General features: G+C 41.5%; 3 protein-coding genes across 4 annotated transcripts in view; all 3 read right to left on the bottom strand.

Annotated features, from left to right (window-relative positions):
• The window catches only part of Nphp1 (nephrocystin 1), a 57,033-nt gene extending 53,242 nt beyond the window's left edge, over nt 1–3,791 (bottom strand). For both annotated transcript variants that reach the window (XM_041670479.1, XM_041670480.1), the window contains exon 1: nt 3,704–3,791. In XM_041670479.1, coding sequence (XP_041526413.1) covers nt 3,704–3,772 — 69 coding nt within the window. In that variant the 5' untranslated portion in view covers nt 3,773–3,791. The remainder of the gene's footprint in view (nt 1–3,703) is intronic.
• A 4,580-nt stretch (nt 3,792–8,371) lies between these two features.
• Nucleotides 8,372–9,370, bottom strand: Mtln (mitoregulin). Its single transcript, XM_041671032.1, has 2 exons — nt 9,122–9,370; nt 8,372–8,466 (listed from the first exon to the last, which is right to left on the bottom strand). The coding sequence occupies exon 1, from the start codon at nt 9,353–9,355 to the stop codon at nt 9,185–9,187; it is 171 nt and encodes a 56-aa protein (XP_041526966.1). The 5' UTR covers nt 9,356–9,370; the 3' UTR covers nt 8,372–8,466; nt 9,122–9,184.
• A 2,716-nt stretch (nt 9,371–12,086) lies between these two features.
• Nucleotides 12,087–14,583, bottom strand: part of Bub1 (BUB1 mitotic checkpoint serine/threonine kinase) — a 34,374-nt gene continuing 31,877 nt past the window's right edge. The window contains exons 24-25 of the mRNA XM_041670369.1: nt 14,214–14,320; nt 12,087–12,651 (exon numbers count right to left, since the gene is read on the bottom strand). Coding sequence (XP_041526303.1) covers nt 12,456–12,651; nt 14,214–14,320 — 303 coding nt within the window. The 3' untranslated portion in view covers nt 12,087–12,455. The remainder of the gene's footprint in view (nt 12,652–14,213; nt 14,321–14,583) is intronic.

Genomic DNA, 14,583 nt, shown 5'->3' with positions numbered 1-14,583 from the left:
GGTGACCTCATCAGGAAGTGAACCTGCTGTGTAACTTTACCACCATCTTGGTTCAGATGATCATGTGATGTCCTTCTACTTATCACTGTATCCCCTTTTACTAAGGATGCAGCACCAGGCTCCTAAGATGGTTTGTTTTAAAACTGGGTCATACAGAAAAAACCGTGATAGTTTTGCTATCTTTGTTAAGCTTTAGCTATTTGGTGAAACTGAGTCACATAAGAAAACTGGCATTTTATAAGTGCGCACTATAAAAAGATCATAACAATGAGGTCCTCAGTCTCTCTGTGGACTGTATTTATGGTTAAAGTTCAAGAATTAAATTTTTTAAGGTTCAAACTTTATAACAGATAGTTATAAAATTTCAACTTTATAAGTTACTAATTTCTCGTATATTGTTGAAGATAATTAAAATATACAAATTAATGGTCAGTCATGCTTATTACAAATGTAATTCATTTCCAGAAACAAGCTTGGAGGTAGAGACCAATTTTATCTCCCATCATAGAATGTTCTGTGTGTTGTCAAAATTAAGCCTAAAGCAAGTATGCCAACAGCAAACAAGTTTGAGGTAAACTTAAAAGTTTGTTTAATGTAAAATGATATTTAAAATATGGTATATAAAATTGGTTATGAAAAATTGAATGTTTAAGTTAAATGAATTCTATTTATAATACACTTGCATGGCAGGACGTCCATGCTCAAGAAGTTCCCTTGAATGGAGCACAGGTCATCCCAACAAAGTAAGTCGCATGCTGGGAAATAAGACTTGCCAGAAGCCTGCTGCTTCTGCCTCTGGCTGTGCAGGTCTAATCAGCTTTGGCCATGTAGGCCAAATCAGAATGAAAACAAATAAAGATATCCTTCTGAAAAGATGAGTTACTCCTCATGATTCATATGACACAGGATGGTTTTTCTGGCTCAATGGAAGATCTCAGTTTACACTCATACCCTAAATGTCTCAAACAACAGAGAGGAAAATCGCAATTACTCTGCCCTCAATGTCTTCCTAACTGACATATGAGGATACTATGTCCAGGGGAACCTTGGGCATAAGCCACCACCTGGCTGGTAATGAACCTACGTGCTGGTTCACTTGCCCGTGCCCTTGACCCTGGTATTAAGTTCCTCTTAGCAAAGGATGATTCCGGGGTCCACACCCTAATCACCTGTGTTGCCTCATTAGAGGAGGAGGCCAAATACTCTGTCGTCAAAATCACAGCTTGGACTATCCAAGCGGTGTCTCTGACAGTTGGTTTGGTTGGAGTTACTCTTGGAATGTGTTCTCAGGCTCCTCCCAGGAGTAGCGGCTAGGAGTGAATCGATTTCAGCTTTGGTTATTCAAAGGCCTCTATGGAAACATGTTTCTCCAGGTGTAGCTTGTCCTTGTGATTGTGTACAGCCTGAACTCCTGAGAACTTTCCTCATGTGACCTTTCTGAACCCCCCAGAGTATAAACTGTCTGATGTTCTGAATGAAGTTGGCTATGGCATGAGACTGTAGTCCACCTGAGTTATTGGCTCCATTCTCCCGGGTCCCACTGCCTCTAGAGTGGAAACATACATATTTAAGGATGATGTTTAAATACACATAAACATTGAAGTTCAGGTTAATCATATCTATATTCTCAAAAGTATTTCTTTATGATGAAAACATACAAAATTGTGCAATTTTAAAACAAAAGCCCAAAACTGTGTGACTCGTGAACTCCAGTAAGCCTCTCAATCTGTTAGAGATTATTAAATAAATTATTTAGTGAAAAAAATTCTTGGTAATAATTCTTGCCTTTAATCCCAGTACTCAGGAGGCAAAGGCTGGAGGATCTCTGTGAGTTCAAGACTAACCAGGTCTATCTGTTGAGTTCCAGATCAGCCGGAGTTACATAATCAAACTAAGATAAAATAAGAATTTCTGAAAACAAATGAACAATCCATTAATTGTAATTTATTTGGTTATTTTATTACTTCTTTTATTTTTTGAGATTATAATATAATCACAGCATTTCCCCCTTTCCTTGGTTCTTAAGAGTAACAGGAATTTAGTGCCTTGAAAAAATTATATAAAGGCAAACAATAACCACTAGCAGTTTGCCCTATATACTATTCTGTCCTGCTTTCTTCTATATGTTTGTCTACTATACATGGCAAATGTTATTGAAATAGTGTGTATTCCATTTTACATTCTTTTTCCTTTTCATATTAATTTATTTTACGTTTATGAGTATTTGCCTTCATGTGTGCCGTGTACCATATGCATGCGTGGTGCCTTCAGAGGTCAGAATCAGGCATCAGCTCCTCAGGAGTTAGACAGCTGTGAGCCACCGTGCGGGTGCTGGGAACTGTATGAGGGGCCTCTGGGAGAGCAGCCAGTTTTCTCAGTCACTGAGCCATCTCTCCAGCTCCTTACATTCTTTTTCTAACTTGATCTCTTACCACAAATATTTACCCCCAAACCCCAAAAGCTCTAGCAAAAATCTCTTCATAGCACTATCAGATTCCACCCGACAGTACTAAGTCGATAAGGAATTGGAAATGACATCACCAAGGGAAACTGCAGCCTTGTCTTGGTAGCTGTGTCTCCTGGCAGTCAGAATGCACCTTTGTGGTTAAACATTCTGAAGCTGCAGTTAGATTGTTCCCGTTGTAACAGAGCCAAGGAGGCCAGAACACTTTCTCAGTTGCCACACATGGACCAGAACAAAGTGCCCCGTCCTCCAAAAAATCAGACTTCATGATAACGCTTCCATTGTGATTCTGACATTCCCCACCGCCACACATGGGCATTTCTACAGAATCATCATCATAAGTACCTCAAAACGAGAGTCCAGTCAGCCACGATTCAGGAGAGAAAGAGGGTCATGTCATCAACATCAATTAAAACTTGTTTCCAATCTACAATGGGAGAAGCCCAGGCTGGTCTCCGGCTCATGCGGCCCTCTCCAGTCTCTCTGAAGGATATGCTTTATTTTGCTATACAAACTTCTGCGTAAGTGTTGAGTTCTGCCACTAAACCCTTCCCCTCAAGACAAGAACTGAGAAGCCCTGTAATAACAATAATCCGTCTATGGATTAGCTTAATCCATCCCCCAATACTGATCATTTATTCATATCCCGTTTTTTCCCATTATAAGCAAAAAAAATGTGGTGAACACTTTTATATATTCATCCCAATTTTAAATTATTACAAATGGTAGATTCCTGGAAATGTAATCAGCCAGCCTAGGAGAATCAATGTTTGCTGTATCTTGTCAAACTGCTGTCCAGAAATGTAGTTTATACACCAGAGCATCGCCTGTTCCATCACGTCTTCCCCAGCACTGAGCTTTGAGGTAAAATCTTTGAGATCTTACCTCTTTTGTAAGTGATTGATTTCCTTTTAAATTAACTTTTCTTAAGTTACCAATATCCTGTCCTTGGCTCGTTTATCGGACCTCAGGTATTAAGTTTATTCGTTGACACCTGTTACACTTGCCTTTGAGAAAGTGATGACTTTCAAAGGAGTGGCGCAGGACTGGGGTGGAACTGGCTAGTTTAGACTCGGGCGGGAAGGATGAGAGGGGGCTGGGGGCTGGTGAGTCGTTAGCTGACTCACAAGGCTTTCTGGAGGTTTTGTCTCCGGCGGGGGGCGGGGTTAAAACGCTGCCGCCGGGCGTTCGGGTCTTGGCGAGCGGCTGGGATGTGGAGCCCTTCTCCCCGACACCTACCTGCAGTTTTAGATCCTGCCCGCGGCGCCTTAGCGCCTGCAGCGGGTCCCGCGGCCGCCGGGCAAGCATCGGCCTAGGCGCCGCCGGCGGGACCGCGCCGGTTGCCAGGGAAACCAACGCGTGAGCTCAGATAGATGACGCTATCAGCCCGCGCCGCCACCCAGCGCCACGGGATTCGCTAAACTGCCTGAAAACAACTGCTCTGGATTCCTAGAGGTGGAGACGTACCTCGGAGTCCCAGACTGCGCGTCTCGTCCCTATCACGACCTCGTACTATTCTCTGTTCTATACAGCTCTCCGACGCATGCGAAACGAGTTCTTAAAATAGTTTATTATAATAAACTCCTTAGCTGCGAGAGCTTTCCTGTGGGATTTGTGGGACTCAGGGGTTTCGCTGCCTGCTGTCACCCTATAGGCTGTTTTATTTTCGAAATAGCCTACTTTGTAGCCCTGAATTCACAGAGATTCGCCTGCCGCTCTGCCTCCCCCTAGTGTTGGGATTAAAGGCGTGTGCCATCACACTTGGCCCAGAGGTGGTTTTAAATTCTTGCCTTTTGGGATATTGCTGGTGACTCTCCAGAGTTTTCATGTGATCCACTCTGAATTCTATGGGGGTGGCGATTCTGTCTTGTGCAGCAAGCCTATGGGCAAATAGATATTTCTCAAGAGTACCCACATTTTGTTCACTCACAGGATGAAAGACCCTCAGAGAGGACCTTTCCTCTCTGATGAAGACCCCAGAACCAGGACATTCCGAGACCAGGCCACAGGATGCAATTAGCAAGAGGTTTATTGAGTAAACACAGGTACCTGGGGGCAGCAAGTCTTTCGGGAGGACTTGCGCACCTTCAGGTTGGGGCAGTGGATTTTTATAGGGTAGGGAAGCAGAAGCGCGGGTACAGAAGCGAGATGCATAGTTACAGGGTTCTGATTGGGCAAATCAAATAAGGCTCGGGTTCAAACTGAGTACAGTTCTGTGGTTTCCAAGAAATCAGATATGTATGCTGACTCGGCCTATCTAGGGTTTAACTCTTCTTCTGGACCCCAAGTTCCCTGCTGGCAGTCCAGATGGTCGACCATAGATATCTTGTCTGGCTCAACGCCCCTGCCCCTAAGTCGACCAACGCCCCTATCTCTTAAATTGAACTCCCCTGTCCTAGCTTTCAGTTATATTGCTCAAAAATTCAAGCTTTGCAAAATAGCGTTATTGCTGCTGCTAACTTAATGCTGCTAGGTAGGGGTCTTTCACTGACTATAGGCATCCTGTTTCCCTAAGCAAATGGAATGTTCTCATGAGAGCAGGCTAGCTGCAGGTCCTGTTGGGGGGGGGGGGTGTCCAGAGGGTCTTTCAAGGAAAGGTGGTAGCATTTCCCGAGTGAGACTCAACCCTCTACATTCAATTCCCAAAATCCACTACAGCAACCCAGGACTTAGGAATGATGATGATCTAGGCTCACCAGTGGGCAATCTGGTATGTTATTCTCAAGGTATCCGACTGTTATTGCGCCTTCTGGCTCCTACTTTACTGATTCCAGTTTGACTAAGACAGAGGTACCATCTTCATGGAAGACGGTTTTCCCGTGTGGGAGAAAATGGAACCTCATACATTTCAGAGAAGGTAGAAGGAAAAGAAATGTTGACACAAGTAATGTCGAAGGGGAATGGTCCACTACAAGGTTAGGGACATAGAGGACGTAACATAACAACACAAACAGGTAGTGTCAGGAAATAAGATTAGCATGGCATAGAACACCAACATGTTTAGAGAGGGATGCCCAGAGGTGACACATAAAAGGAGAAGTGTATCTGGATGCTGCATGTAAGCAATGAGAAAAGAGGGCTGAAGACATGGCTCAATGGTTAAGAGTATTAATTGCTCTTGCCAAGGACCCGGGTCCAATCCCAAGCATCCACATGGTAGGTTGTAACCACTTTGTAACTCCTGTTCCAGGGGATCTGACATTGTCTTCTGGCCTCTACAGGTACCAGGCATGATGTGGTACCCAGACATGCACTCGGGTAAAACTCATACAGATAAAATTTAAAACAACAAAAACTACTGCAAATACCTGGTCTTCGAGGAACAGGCCCAGAGGCAGAGCTGGTCCAGTCACAACTCAGTTTAACCTCGAATTTTCAGTTTGGGACAAAATGAAACAGACACCAACTAAGCCTCAAAGACTACAAAACTTCCCCTACCCTGGGGCTGGAGAGATGGTTCTAAAGGGACCTTTATCAGATGAAGTTCTCACAGGAAAAGGGAGGGGTATTTGTCCTGGTGGTGGTGGTGGGGGGGGGGGGGGGACACCGGGCTGACGAAGGACTACTGCCTCTGGTTAGAGAGGAGACAGACTTGGCCCATAGGCAATTGGCACTTTGTAAGGGTAAAAAGAGGAAACTACATGTTGAGATGAGGTGTTCAATTTTGACTGGCATGTTAAAGGGGACTTTTGATTGCTCCTGGACTTCAATACTTGATAGCTGAATCATGGTAGTTAGTCTCAGGGGAAAGTGACCAAATAAGGAAATAGACCTGTAGGGCTTGGGTCTACCCTTGTTCCTGGGGTTCATCTTGAAGACAGTTTCTGGTCAGTTGACAAAGCATTCTGTTTGTTCCTGTGCTCCTCCTGCCCCGCCTCTCTGCCTCTCCCCTCCACCTCAACCCTCTTCCATGGTACCCATGCTCCCAATTTACTCAGGAGATCTTGTTTTTTTCTATTTCCCATGTAGATTAGATCCATGTATGTCTCTCTTAGGGTCCTCTTTGTTGTCTAGGTTCTCTGGGGTTGTGATTTGTGGGCTGGTTTTCTTTGCTTTGTTTAAAAACCACTTATGAGTACATATGATAATTGTCTTTCTGGGTCTGGGTTACCTCAAAACTGATTTTCTTTAAAATCAGCTGTAGGGCATTGGCTCCATTGTTGGTATGGTAATTTCCCAGCTGCCTGGGCGGAGGTCCTTGTGCAGCAGTTAGGTACATAAGGATTTCCCCAAGTTTGAATAAACGGCTTTCGGCTGATCTCCTTTCAAATGACCCAGGTCTCTTTGTGTGTTCTTTCAATCTCCAGGCCCTTGCCCAACTCCTGTAGGGTACAGTGGCGCGCGAACTGTACCGAGGGTGTAACACAGAATAGGGTGTTACATAGACCTTAGTGGCTAGCTTTAGGAATGTAATCTAATGGTTTTTAGCAAGGAAGTGGGAATGGGGGACAAGGGCAAGGCCTTCCAGTCATGTAGCCTTTTGAGCTCAATTAGGAAAATGCCCACTACACATGGAAGATCTGGCATCAAACACCCAGCATTTAGGTAAAAAGATGAGGTGGACAGGGCAGTCTGTAACACAAGTGCTGAGACCAGACCAGCCAAATACAAATTCCCAGCTTCAGTGAGGGCCTCTGGTTAAAGGGGAGGGCTGGAGAGATGGATCCATGGTTAAAATGCCTGCTGCAAAAGTGACTATGTATGTGCCAAGTGGAGTGGCAGTCCCTCTGACCAACTTTGGGTCTATACCTACATACATAATCACACATGCACTCGTACACATGTGAACATATGTACATGAAGGCACATACTCCACATACATGAGGAAAAAGAAAAGGCAGAGTGCAATGTAGGTAGGCACTTCTGGTCCCCACACAGATGAATACCATCACCTTCCTACTTACTCTACCGCAAAGATCCTCAACTAAGTCTCGGTGAGGAATATTGACCAAAAAGCTTCAGCCAACTAAACAGGATGGAGCTCTAAAAGCCAACATCTCAGCCCTTGATGGACTCACAGAATAAGAACAACGTTAGAAATAAAAAGGCACAATAACCCTAGAAAAATGGGCAGTGGGGTTTTCCTGAAGAATGAACTTTCTTATGTTAAAGTGCTGAGACACAAAACTGATTTTCTTTTGTTTTGCTTATTTATTATTTTTTTATTGATTTTATTGAGCTCTACATTTTTTCTCTGCCTCTCCCCTCCACCTCAACCCTCTTCCATGGTACCCATGCTCCCAATTTACTCAGGAGATCTTGTTTTTTTCTATTTCCCATGTAGATTAGATCCATGTATGTCTCTCTTAGGGTCCTCTTTGTTGTCTAGGTTCTCTGGGGTTGTGATTTGTGGGCTGGTTTTCTTTGCTTTGTTTAAAAACCACTTATGAGTACATATGATAATTGTCTTTCTGGGTCTGGGTTACCTCAAAACTGATTTTCTTAAAAATGAGGACAGCACATCAGAAATGCATCTTATAAATAAACAGCCCGGAACTTGGGCACTCGTTATGACTGGCGTTTATCATTAAGCTCTACTCAAAGGTTTCTCTTTCACACATACGTTCCACGCTTAGACATAAAGAGTTTTTACACTCAACGTTTGCAGTAAACTTTCATTCTTCAAAGTGCAAATATCTTAAATGTTTATTCTTAAATATCTTAAATGTTCATTCTTCAAAGTGCAAATATCTATAATGTTTACTTCAGTCATCTGCCATAGCTCCTATCTTTTCTGACTACATCTAGAAAAAGAACACAGAAGGGTCCCTGGATCAGAGCTGCCTCCAGGCTGTACCCAGGATGTGAAAGATTTCTTAAGGCCTCTACTTTCAGGCTCCAGATCTTTTGCTGCAGCAAACTGAATGGTAGGCAAAATATTCATTTCCTCTGTGAGGAGGGAAAAGATTCAAGGTTGTTTAACCTTTTTATTTTAAAAATAGATTCATAAAGTGCAAGAAGAAATGCTTTCTTTCCAGTGCTTTTTATCCATTTTCGACAAGCTGTTGAAAACGAAAGAAAAAAAAAATCAGTAACACACAATCTTTAAATTCAAATTACTGTACTGTGACGGTAAACCATGAACAATAAGAAAACTACAGATAGCTATGAAACGTAAGGCTACTGATATCCACTTTTTCTACCAACAACTTAAGATTTAGAATTGAAGTTTGCAGGCTGGAGAGATGACTCAGAGGTTAAGAGCATTGCCTGCTCTTCCAAAGGTCCTGAGTTCAATTCACGACTACCACACGGTGGCTCACAACCATCTGTAATGAGGTCTGGTGCCCTCTTCTGGCCTGCAGACATACACACAGACAGAATATTGTATATATAATAAATAAATATTTAAAAAAAAAGAATTGAAGTTTGCAAAAACTTCAAAGCCACATTAAAAATGAATTCGGGGGTGGGGTAGGCTGGGGCGTGAAATACTTCACAGTTGTCCCGCCCTCCCCCTTTTTCTGCCTAGTATTTTCCACTCCGAAGTTAAATGTTACGGTGCAACGCATCGCACGTGGTAAAACATTCGCTGTAACACCCGAAGAGTAAGTATCTAGAGAAGACCAAACTATTTTCTCTGAGGTCTAGGAACAAACCACATTTCTGCAAGCCGTGCAAAGGCGACTCCCCCGGGCGTGTGGTCGCGCGGCTCACCGAATCCGGGCCGCGTGGGATTTGGGGAGTGAGGACCCGGAGGGCTTGGGCCGCCGCGCGCGCTCAGGCCAGGTCCAGCTTCTTCTGAGTTGTCGCCAGCTTGTCTTGCAACCTCCGCTTCCTCCAGTCCAGGTAACGCCTCCGCAGCCGATTCGCTTGCCAGCCGAGGACCACTCCAGAGGCGAAAGCCACTAGCACGGACACCTGCAGCGTCCTATCTGACACGTCCGCCATTGCAGCAAGGAGAAACGTAGAGTGAACTACGGAAAGGCGAAAGGATCAAACGTCGCAGTGCTGGTATAAGACCCGCCCCAAGCATGAGTAAGACAAGGGAGCAGCGTGCTGCAAGGTCAGGGAACCCTGATTGCTCTTCGGGCTGATGAGGGAGGGAGACTTGATCGGGGGAGGGGGAGGGAAATGGGAGGCGGTGGCGGGGAGGAGGCAGAAATCTTTAATAATAATAATAATAATAATAATAATAATAAAGACTGTCTTGATTTCTGGATAGGCTCCGCATTTCTTCCACATTTCTTGTTTGACATTAGACATTGCCTTGTATCATAGCTGAGTTGGTGTCATCTGTTTCTGTTTGTTTTCCTTAGCAGCTGAATAACTAAGCTTTCTGGTAACTTGATTTTAAAATGATAAACGAAGAGAAAATTTGTAATGACACATTATAAATGAACGAATATAGACAATTGCCTTTAATATTTTGTTTATCCCAGTACACATGATGTTATCAAGTCACTATGTAATCAGTTTCCATGTTACCAGTGTCAATGCAATAACCACAGCTCTCATTTTAAGGGAAGCAAGAGTTTATTCTGGAGCCATTATGAGTGCCCATGGCTTGGGAATACAGATTTAGGGTACTCCAACTCCATGTTCAAACATAGAAGTAGTTTCATTAAGTTTTATAGTTTTACAGAACAGAAAAAGTCCTAAATCAAGGCAAATTTAAAATACACTGGCAGTTACAATACGATGGAGGCTTTTCTCTAATGTTGCCTTGACTGACAGAGTCCAGGACAGATTGGTTTGTCTGGGATCCCCTACTGCACACGCACTGACCTTTCAGAGTAGTGCAAATGTCATTAATAAAGGGGGTTAGTATACAGCTGGATCAATACAGATGGAAATTCAGGCAAGAAAACCAACAGTATCAATAGATACTAACTTAAAATAACCATATTAAGAGAGTATCTTGTAGTTTAATAGTTAAACATAGGAAGGTTTCCCACTGAAGTAGAATGTCCAGGAGCATTGCACCATTATTTAACATCATTTTCTAGGTAGTAACCATTAACACAAAGATATGGCAAAAACAGGAATGACACACGATACACACTGCTTTCATATAGACAATAATATGATGCAGGGTGGTGGTGGCAAATGCCTTGATCCCCAGCACTTGAGAAGCAGAGGCAGGTGGATCTCTGAACTCCATGCCAGCTAGGGCAACACAGAGAAACCCTGTTTTGAAAAAAAACCAAACCAAAAAAAAAAAAAAAAAACCCACCCCCAAAACAAAACAAAAAGATAGTAATATGGAAACTTCGAAGAATCAGCTGAAACCAACAGGTTTCATATATTCAAACTCCCAGCTAAGAAAAAATGTATGGGGGGGGGTATTTAAAATAAACCAGAAAAGATAGTCTTAAATATTTAAACTATTACTAGTTTTTGAAAAAACTAGACCTTTTCTTTTTTCAGTTAAGGATAACATTTTAAGACATAGAAGTCAAATGCTATTTAAGACCATGAATCAGTCTATAAAGCAGAATTCTAAGTTCTTCACAGAAGCAGAAATCTTTAGTCAAAACACAGATGCCAATTTAGGATAATTTGAAGTTATATACATGTCTTATAAAATAAAGACGACATACAGAAAACGAACAAATAGAGGTTCACTAAAAAAAAAAAAAAACACGTGCCTAGCCAAATTTAAAAAAAAAACAACACGGATATATCTGTAAGAGAAATGTAAATCAAGACTAGAGTGAAATGCTATTTACCTGCCAAAACAACAAGTCAAAAGCCTGATATATGTGGCAGTGGCACAGGAACAGGGCCTCGTGGACCCTGGCATAACTACCATGGGAGTTAGTTGCAGATACTCCCAGCACTTGGGAGACAGAGGCAGGCAAATCTCTATGAGCTCCATGCCAGACAGGGTTACTTAAAGAGACCCTATCTTAAACCCAAAGCAAAACTAAAGCAACCAAACATAGATGCAGGCAAAAACTTCCTGAATACAACTCCAGTAACATAGGAAAAGAAACTATCAGCAGAGTGAAGAGACAGCACACAATGGGGAGAAACTTTCCCAGCTATGTTTCAGATGGGGGTAAATATATAGCATATTCAATGTGCAGACCCTAACTTATAATGTTTATATGCAGATAAGTGGGGCTAACAGTAACGGTAGCTTTGAAACTAAAAGACCTTGAGAAGGAAAAGAAATATTGAGGAAGGGACACAGATAGATGAGACATGAAAGCAGAGAGTAAGCTAGGGGGGGAGGGTGTGTTATGAGTACGAACAGGTCAGAAGGATGGGGGAGAAAAATCAACAAAAACAAATTTTGTCTGAAAGTGCCATAATGAAACCTAATCCAAGATATGCTAACTAAATGTACATTTTAAGTCCTTCTGGCCTACTTTGGACTTAAATAGCTCAATGTTTAGAAAGGTGATTTCTAGAAGGCATTTATTTTTTTTTCTTTGTAAATATAGAACATTTATTGAAAAACAATAACTGCTATTCTGCAGCTTAAAAGAAAAACTTTATGAGAAATTTGACAGCCATAACAATGAAAACCATGATATTCCTTAGAAGATATAGTGGTATGTGGCTTGACACAAGTACCAATATTTCACACTTCTTGACATATTCAGTAGGAAAGATTTATTTATTTATTATGTATACAGTGTTCTGTATGCATGTATACCCGTGGGTCAGAAGAGGGCACCGGATCTCATTATAGATGATTGTGAGCCATGATGTGGTTACTGGGAATTGAACTCAGAACCTCTGGAAGAGCAGCCAGTGCTCTTAACCTCTGAGCCATCTCTCCAGCCCCTCTAGAAGGCATTTAAATTTGAATCATTCTCATGACAACTTGTACGACGCAAAGAGCAACCCAACTGATTGGCCTGCTTCACATGGGTGTCCTTTGTCAATTTCATTAGAATATTTATAACAACACATGGTGTACCTTATGGACTTTATTTTTTTGAACATACATAAATAAAAGTGTGAAAAAAAACAGGATTCAATGTGGGAGGGAGTTTAAATTTACAAAATGTTTTTGGATAAGGTCCATATCCATATTTTATTTTCTCAACCGCTTATATTCTGAGAGCAGCACAATTAGCCGATTACGTAGGGTCTTAATCTTGTTGGTATACTGTTGTTCAAATAATATCTTCAGCTTTTGTCTCAACAAATCCAAAGATGGCAGATGATAACAATCTGGTATATTCAACATGACATGAAAGAATTCCTCCCACATATCCAAATGAGGAAGCCTGAAGAGATAAAATATCACAATAGAAAAAATGCAACTTTAACATACATAGCAACCTGTTCATGCATTTACTTTCCATAGGTGTGAACATGTTAAAAGAACAGCCCTCACCTGTCTGCATCTTAGCAAACCAAGAATTCATCATACACAGGAGGAATTAAAAACCCAACCAAATATTGTTTGAGCAATAGTTCTTTAGTAGAAAAATCATCTTTTAAAGAAAATATGCCTTCGTTTGGCTTCTTGTATACCACACTGCCAGAATCTGATAATCTAGTACTTGGTTATGATAAGCCTAACTGTATATATAGCAAGGTATCTAGACAAGGAGGCTGTGGCTGCACTCTTTAGGACAGAGCTCACACTTAAGGGTCTTAGCCAAAAACAAAAACTTCAAAACAGGGAGAAAAGGCCCTGGAGAGAGAGAAAGCAGTACATACTAAAATGCCATTCTAGATGGAAACTGAGAAAGAAGCATTGGCTATTTTATATGCTTCTGGCAATAGACGGAGGCCTTCTGGACCCTCTGGTCCTTTGATAATGAGCAAGGGAAACAATGTGAATGAAGTACTTGCTGAATTTGATGGCTCCATACAGAATAAAGGACAACTGTTGTTAAGTTTTCTTTTGGGTTCCAAATCTACTGTACATGATGTATATAAAATTTCTGCAAACTCTTTCCTTTTCTGCTTTGATAGTGAGTGGGTGGGAGAATGAGGAAAACCTCATACTATACATCTTTTTCAGGAAGGAATAAACATGTAAAATTCCATTAGGCTAACACATGAGTGATTTTTTTCCCTGTATATGTTTTTATATCTCAAAAAAAGTTAATATGATATATGGAAACATATGTGTATAGAATAATCAGCTTCAAGTCAATACCACCAGTGGTATGTTCACAGAGTGTTACTTAAGGGACAATGCTGACATGATAAGCTCCAAACGAATCATTAACCTTTAAGTATTTTATAAACTAAAGTTACATAGGGCTGAAGCTTAAAAACCCTGTCTTGTAACAGAAGTTACCTCATTTTATTTATAATTTACAAAACCACTTCACCTGTATTATTTTCTTTGCTTATAAAATTTGAGCAAAGCAGAATCATCATCATTCCCATTTACATAAACAAGAAAACAAACAAACAAAACCCCAAGGTTCGCCAACATTGACTTCACTTACAGTAAATAAAAACGGTCAAGAACAGAATGCTAAGCCGGGCGGTGGTGGCGCACGCCTTCAATCCCAGCACTCGGGAGGCAGAGGCAGGCGGATCTCTGTGAGTTTGAGGCCAGCCTGGTCTACAACCAAAAGCTACGGAGAAACCCTGTCTCAAAAAATCAAAAAAAAAAAAAAAAAAAAAAAAGAACAGAATGCTAACCCACACAGTCAGTTCTCAATGGTTTTACAAGGCACTGAATGCTAGATTTGATCAGTGCCTAATGTGAGGATTATGTTCTATTACCAAAATCTACTACCCAGGTTCATTTTCTAGCTAGATAAAAATCAACTATTTTGCTGTTATTATTATTATTACTATAGTACCAATGCCAATAACCGACCTTCTAAAAAGACCTGCAGGTTTCCAGACTCCTCCTTCATTTTTGACTTTCATGTACGTCCCAAAGAGCATACAGTACACTGTTGCAGCAACTCCATAGTAATCAATCTATGAAGACAACAGACATATGCAATGTAAACAGTAACTTACGTGTGAGTATTTAAATAGGTCTCTAACTTAGAAGCTCAAGAACCATAGGGTTTTACATTTATGGAATTCTGAAATCCTCTGCTCTTTCACTTGGTGCAAACACAACAATCTGTCAGTTTGGCAGCTCCCCCAATTCTATCCTCTGGGACTCTGGTGGTTATTGTGTAACTACACATCAATGCCTCTGTGTGATATCTATATAACAGAACAGAACACTCTAG

The sequence above is a fragment of the Microtus oregoni genome, unplaced genomic scaffold (genome assembly GCF_018167655.1).
Source record: "Microtus oregoni isolate MIOR12 unplaced genomic scaffold, Mior012 000020F_ref0000438, whole genome shotgun sequence".
Taxonomy (NCBI): Eukaryota; Metazoa; Chordata; class Mammalia; order Rodentia; family Cricetidae; genus Microtus; species Microtus oregoni.
Note: the sequence above shows the minus strand (reverse complement) of the source record. Positions and strands in the feature narration are given on the sequence as shown.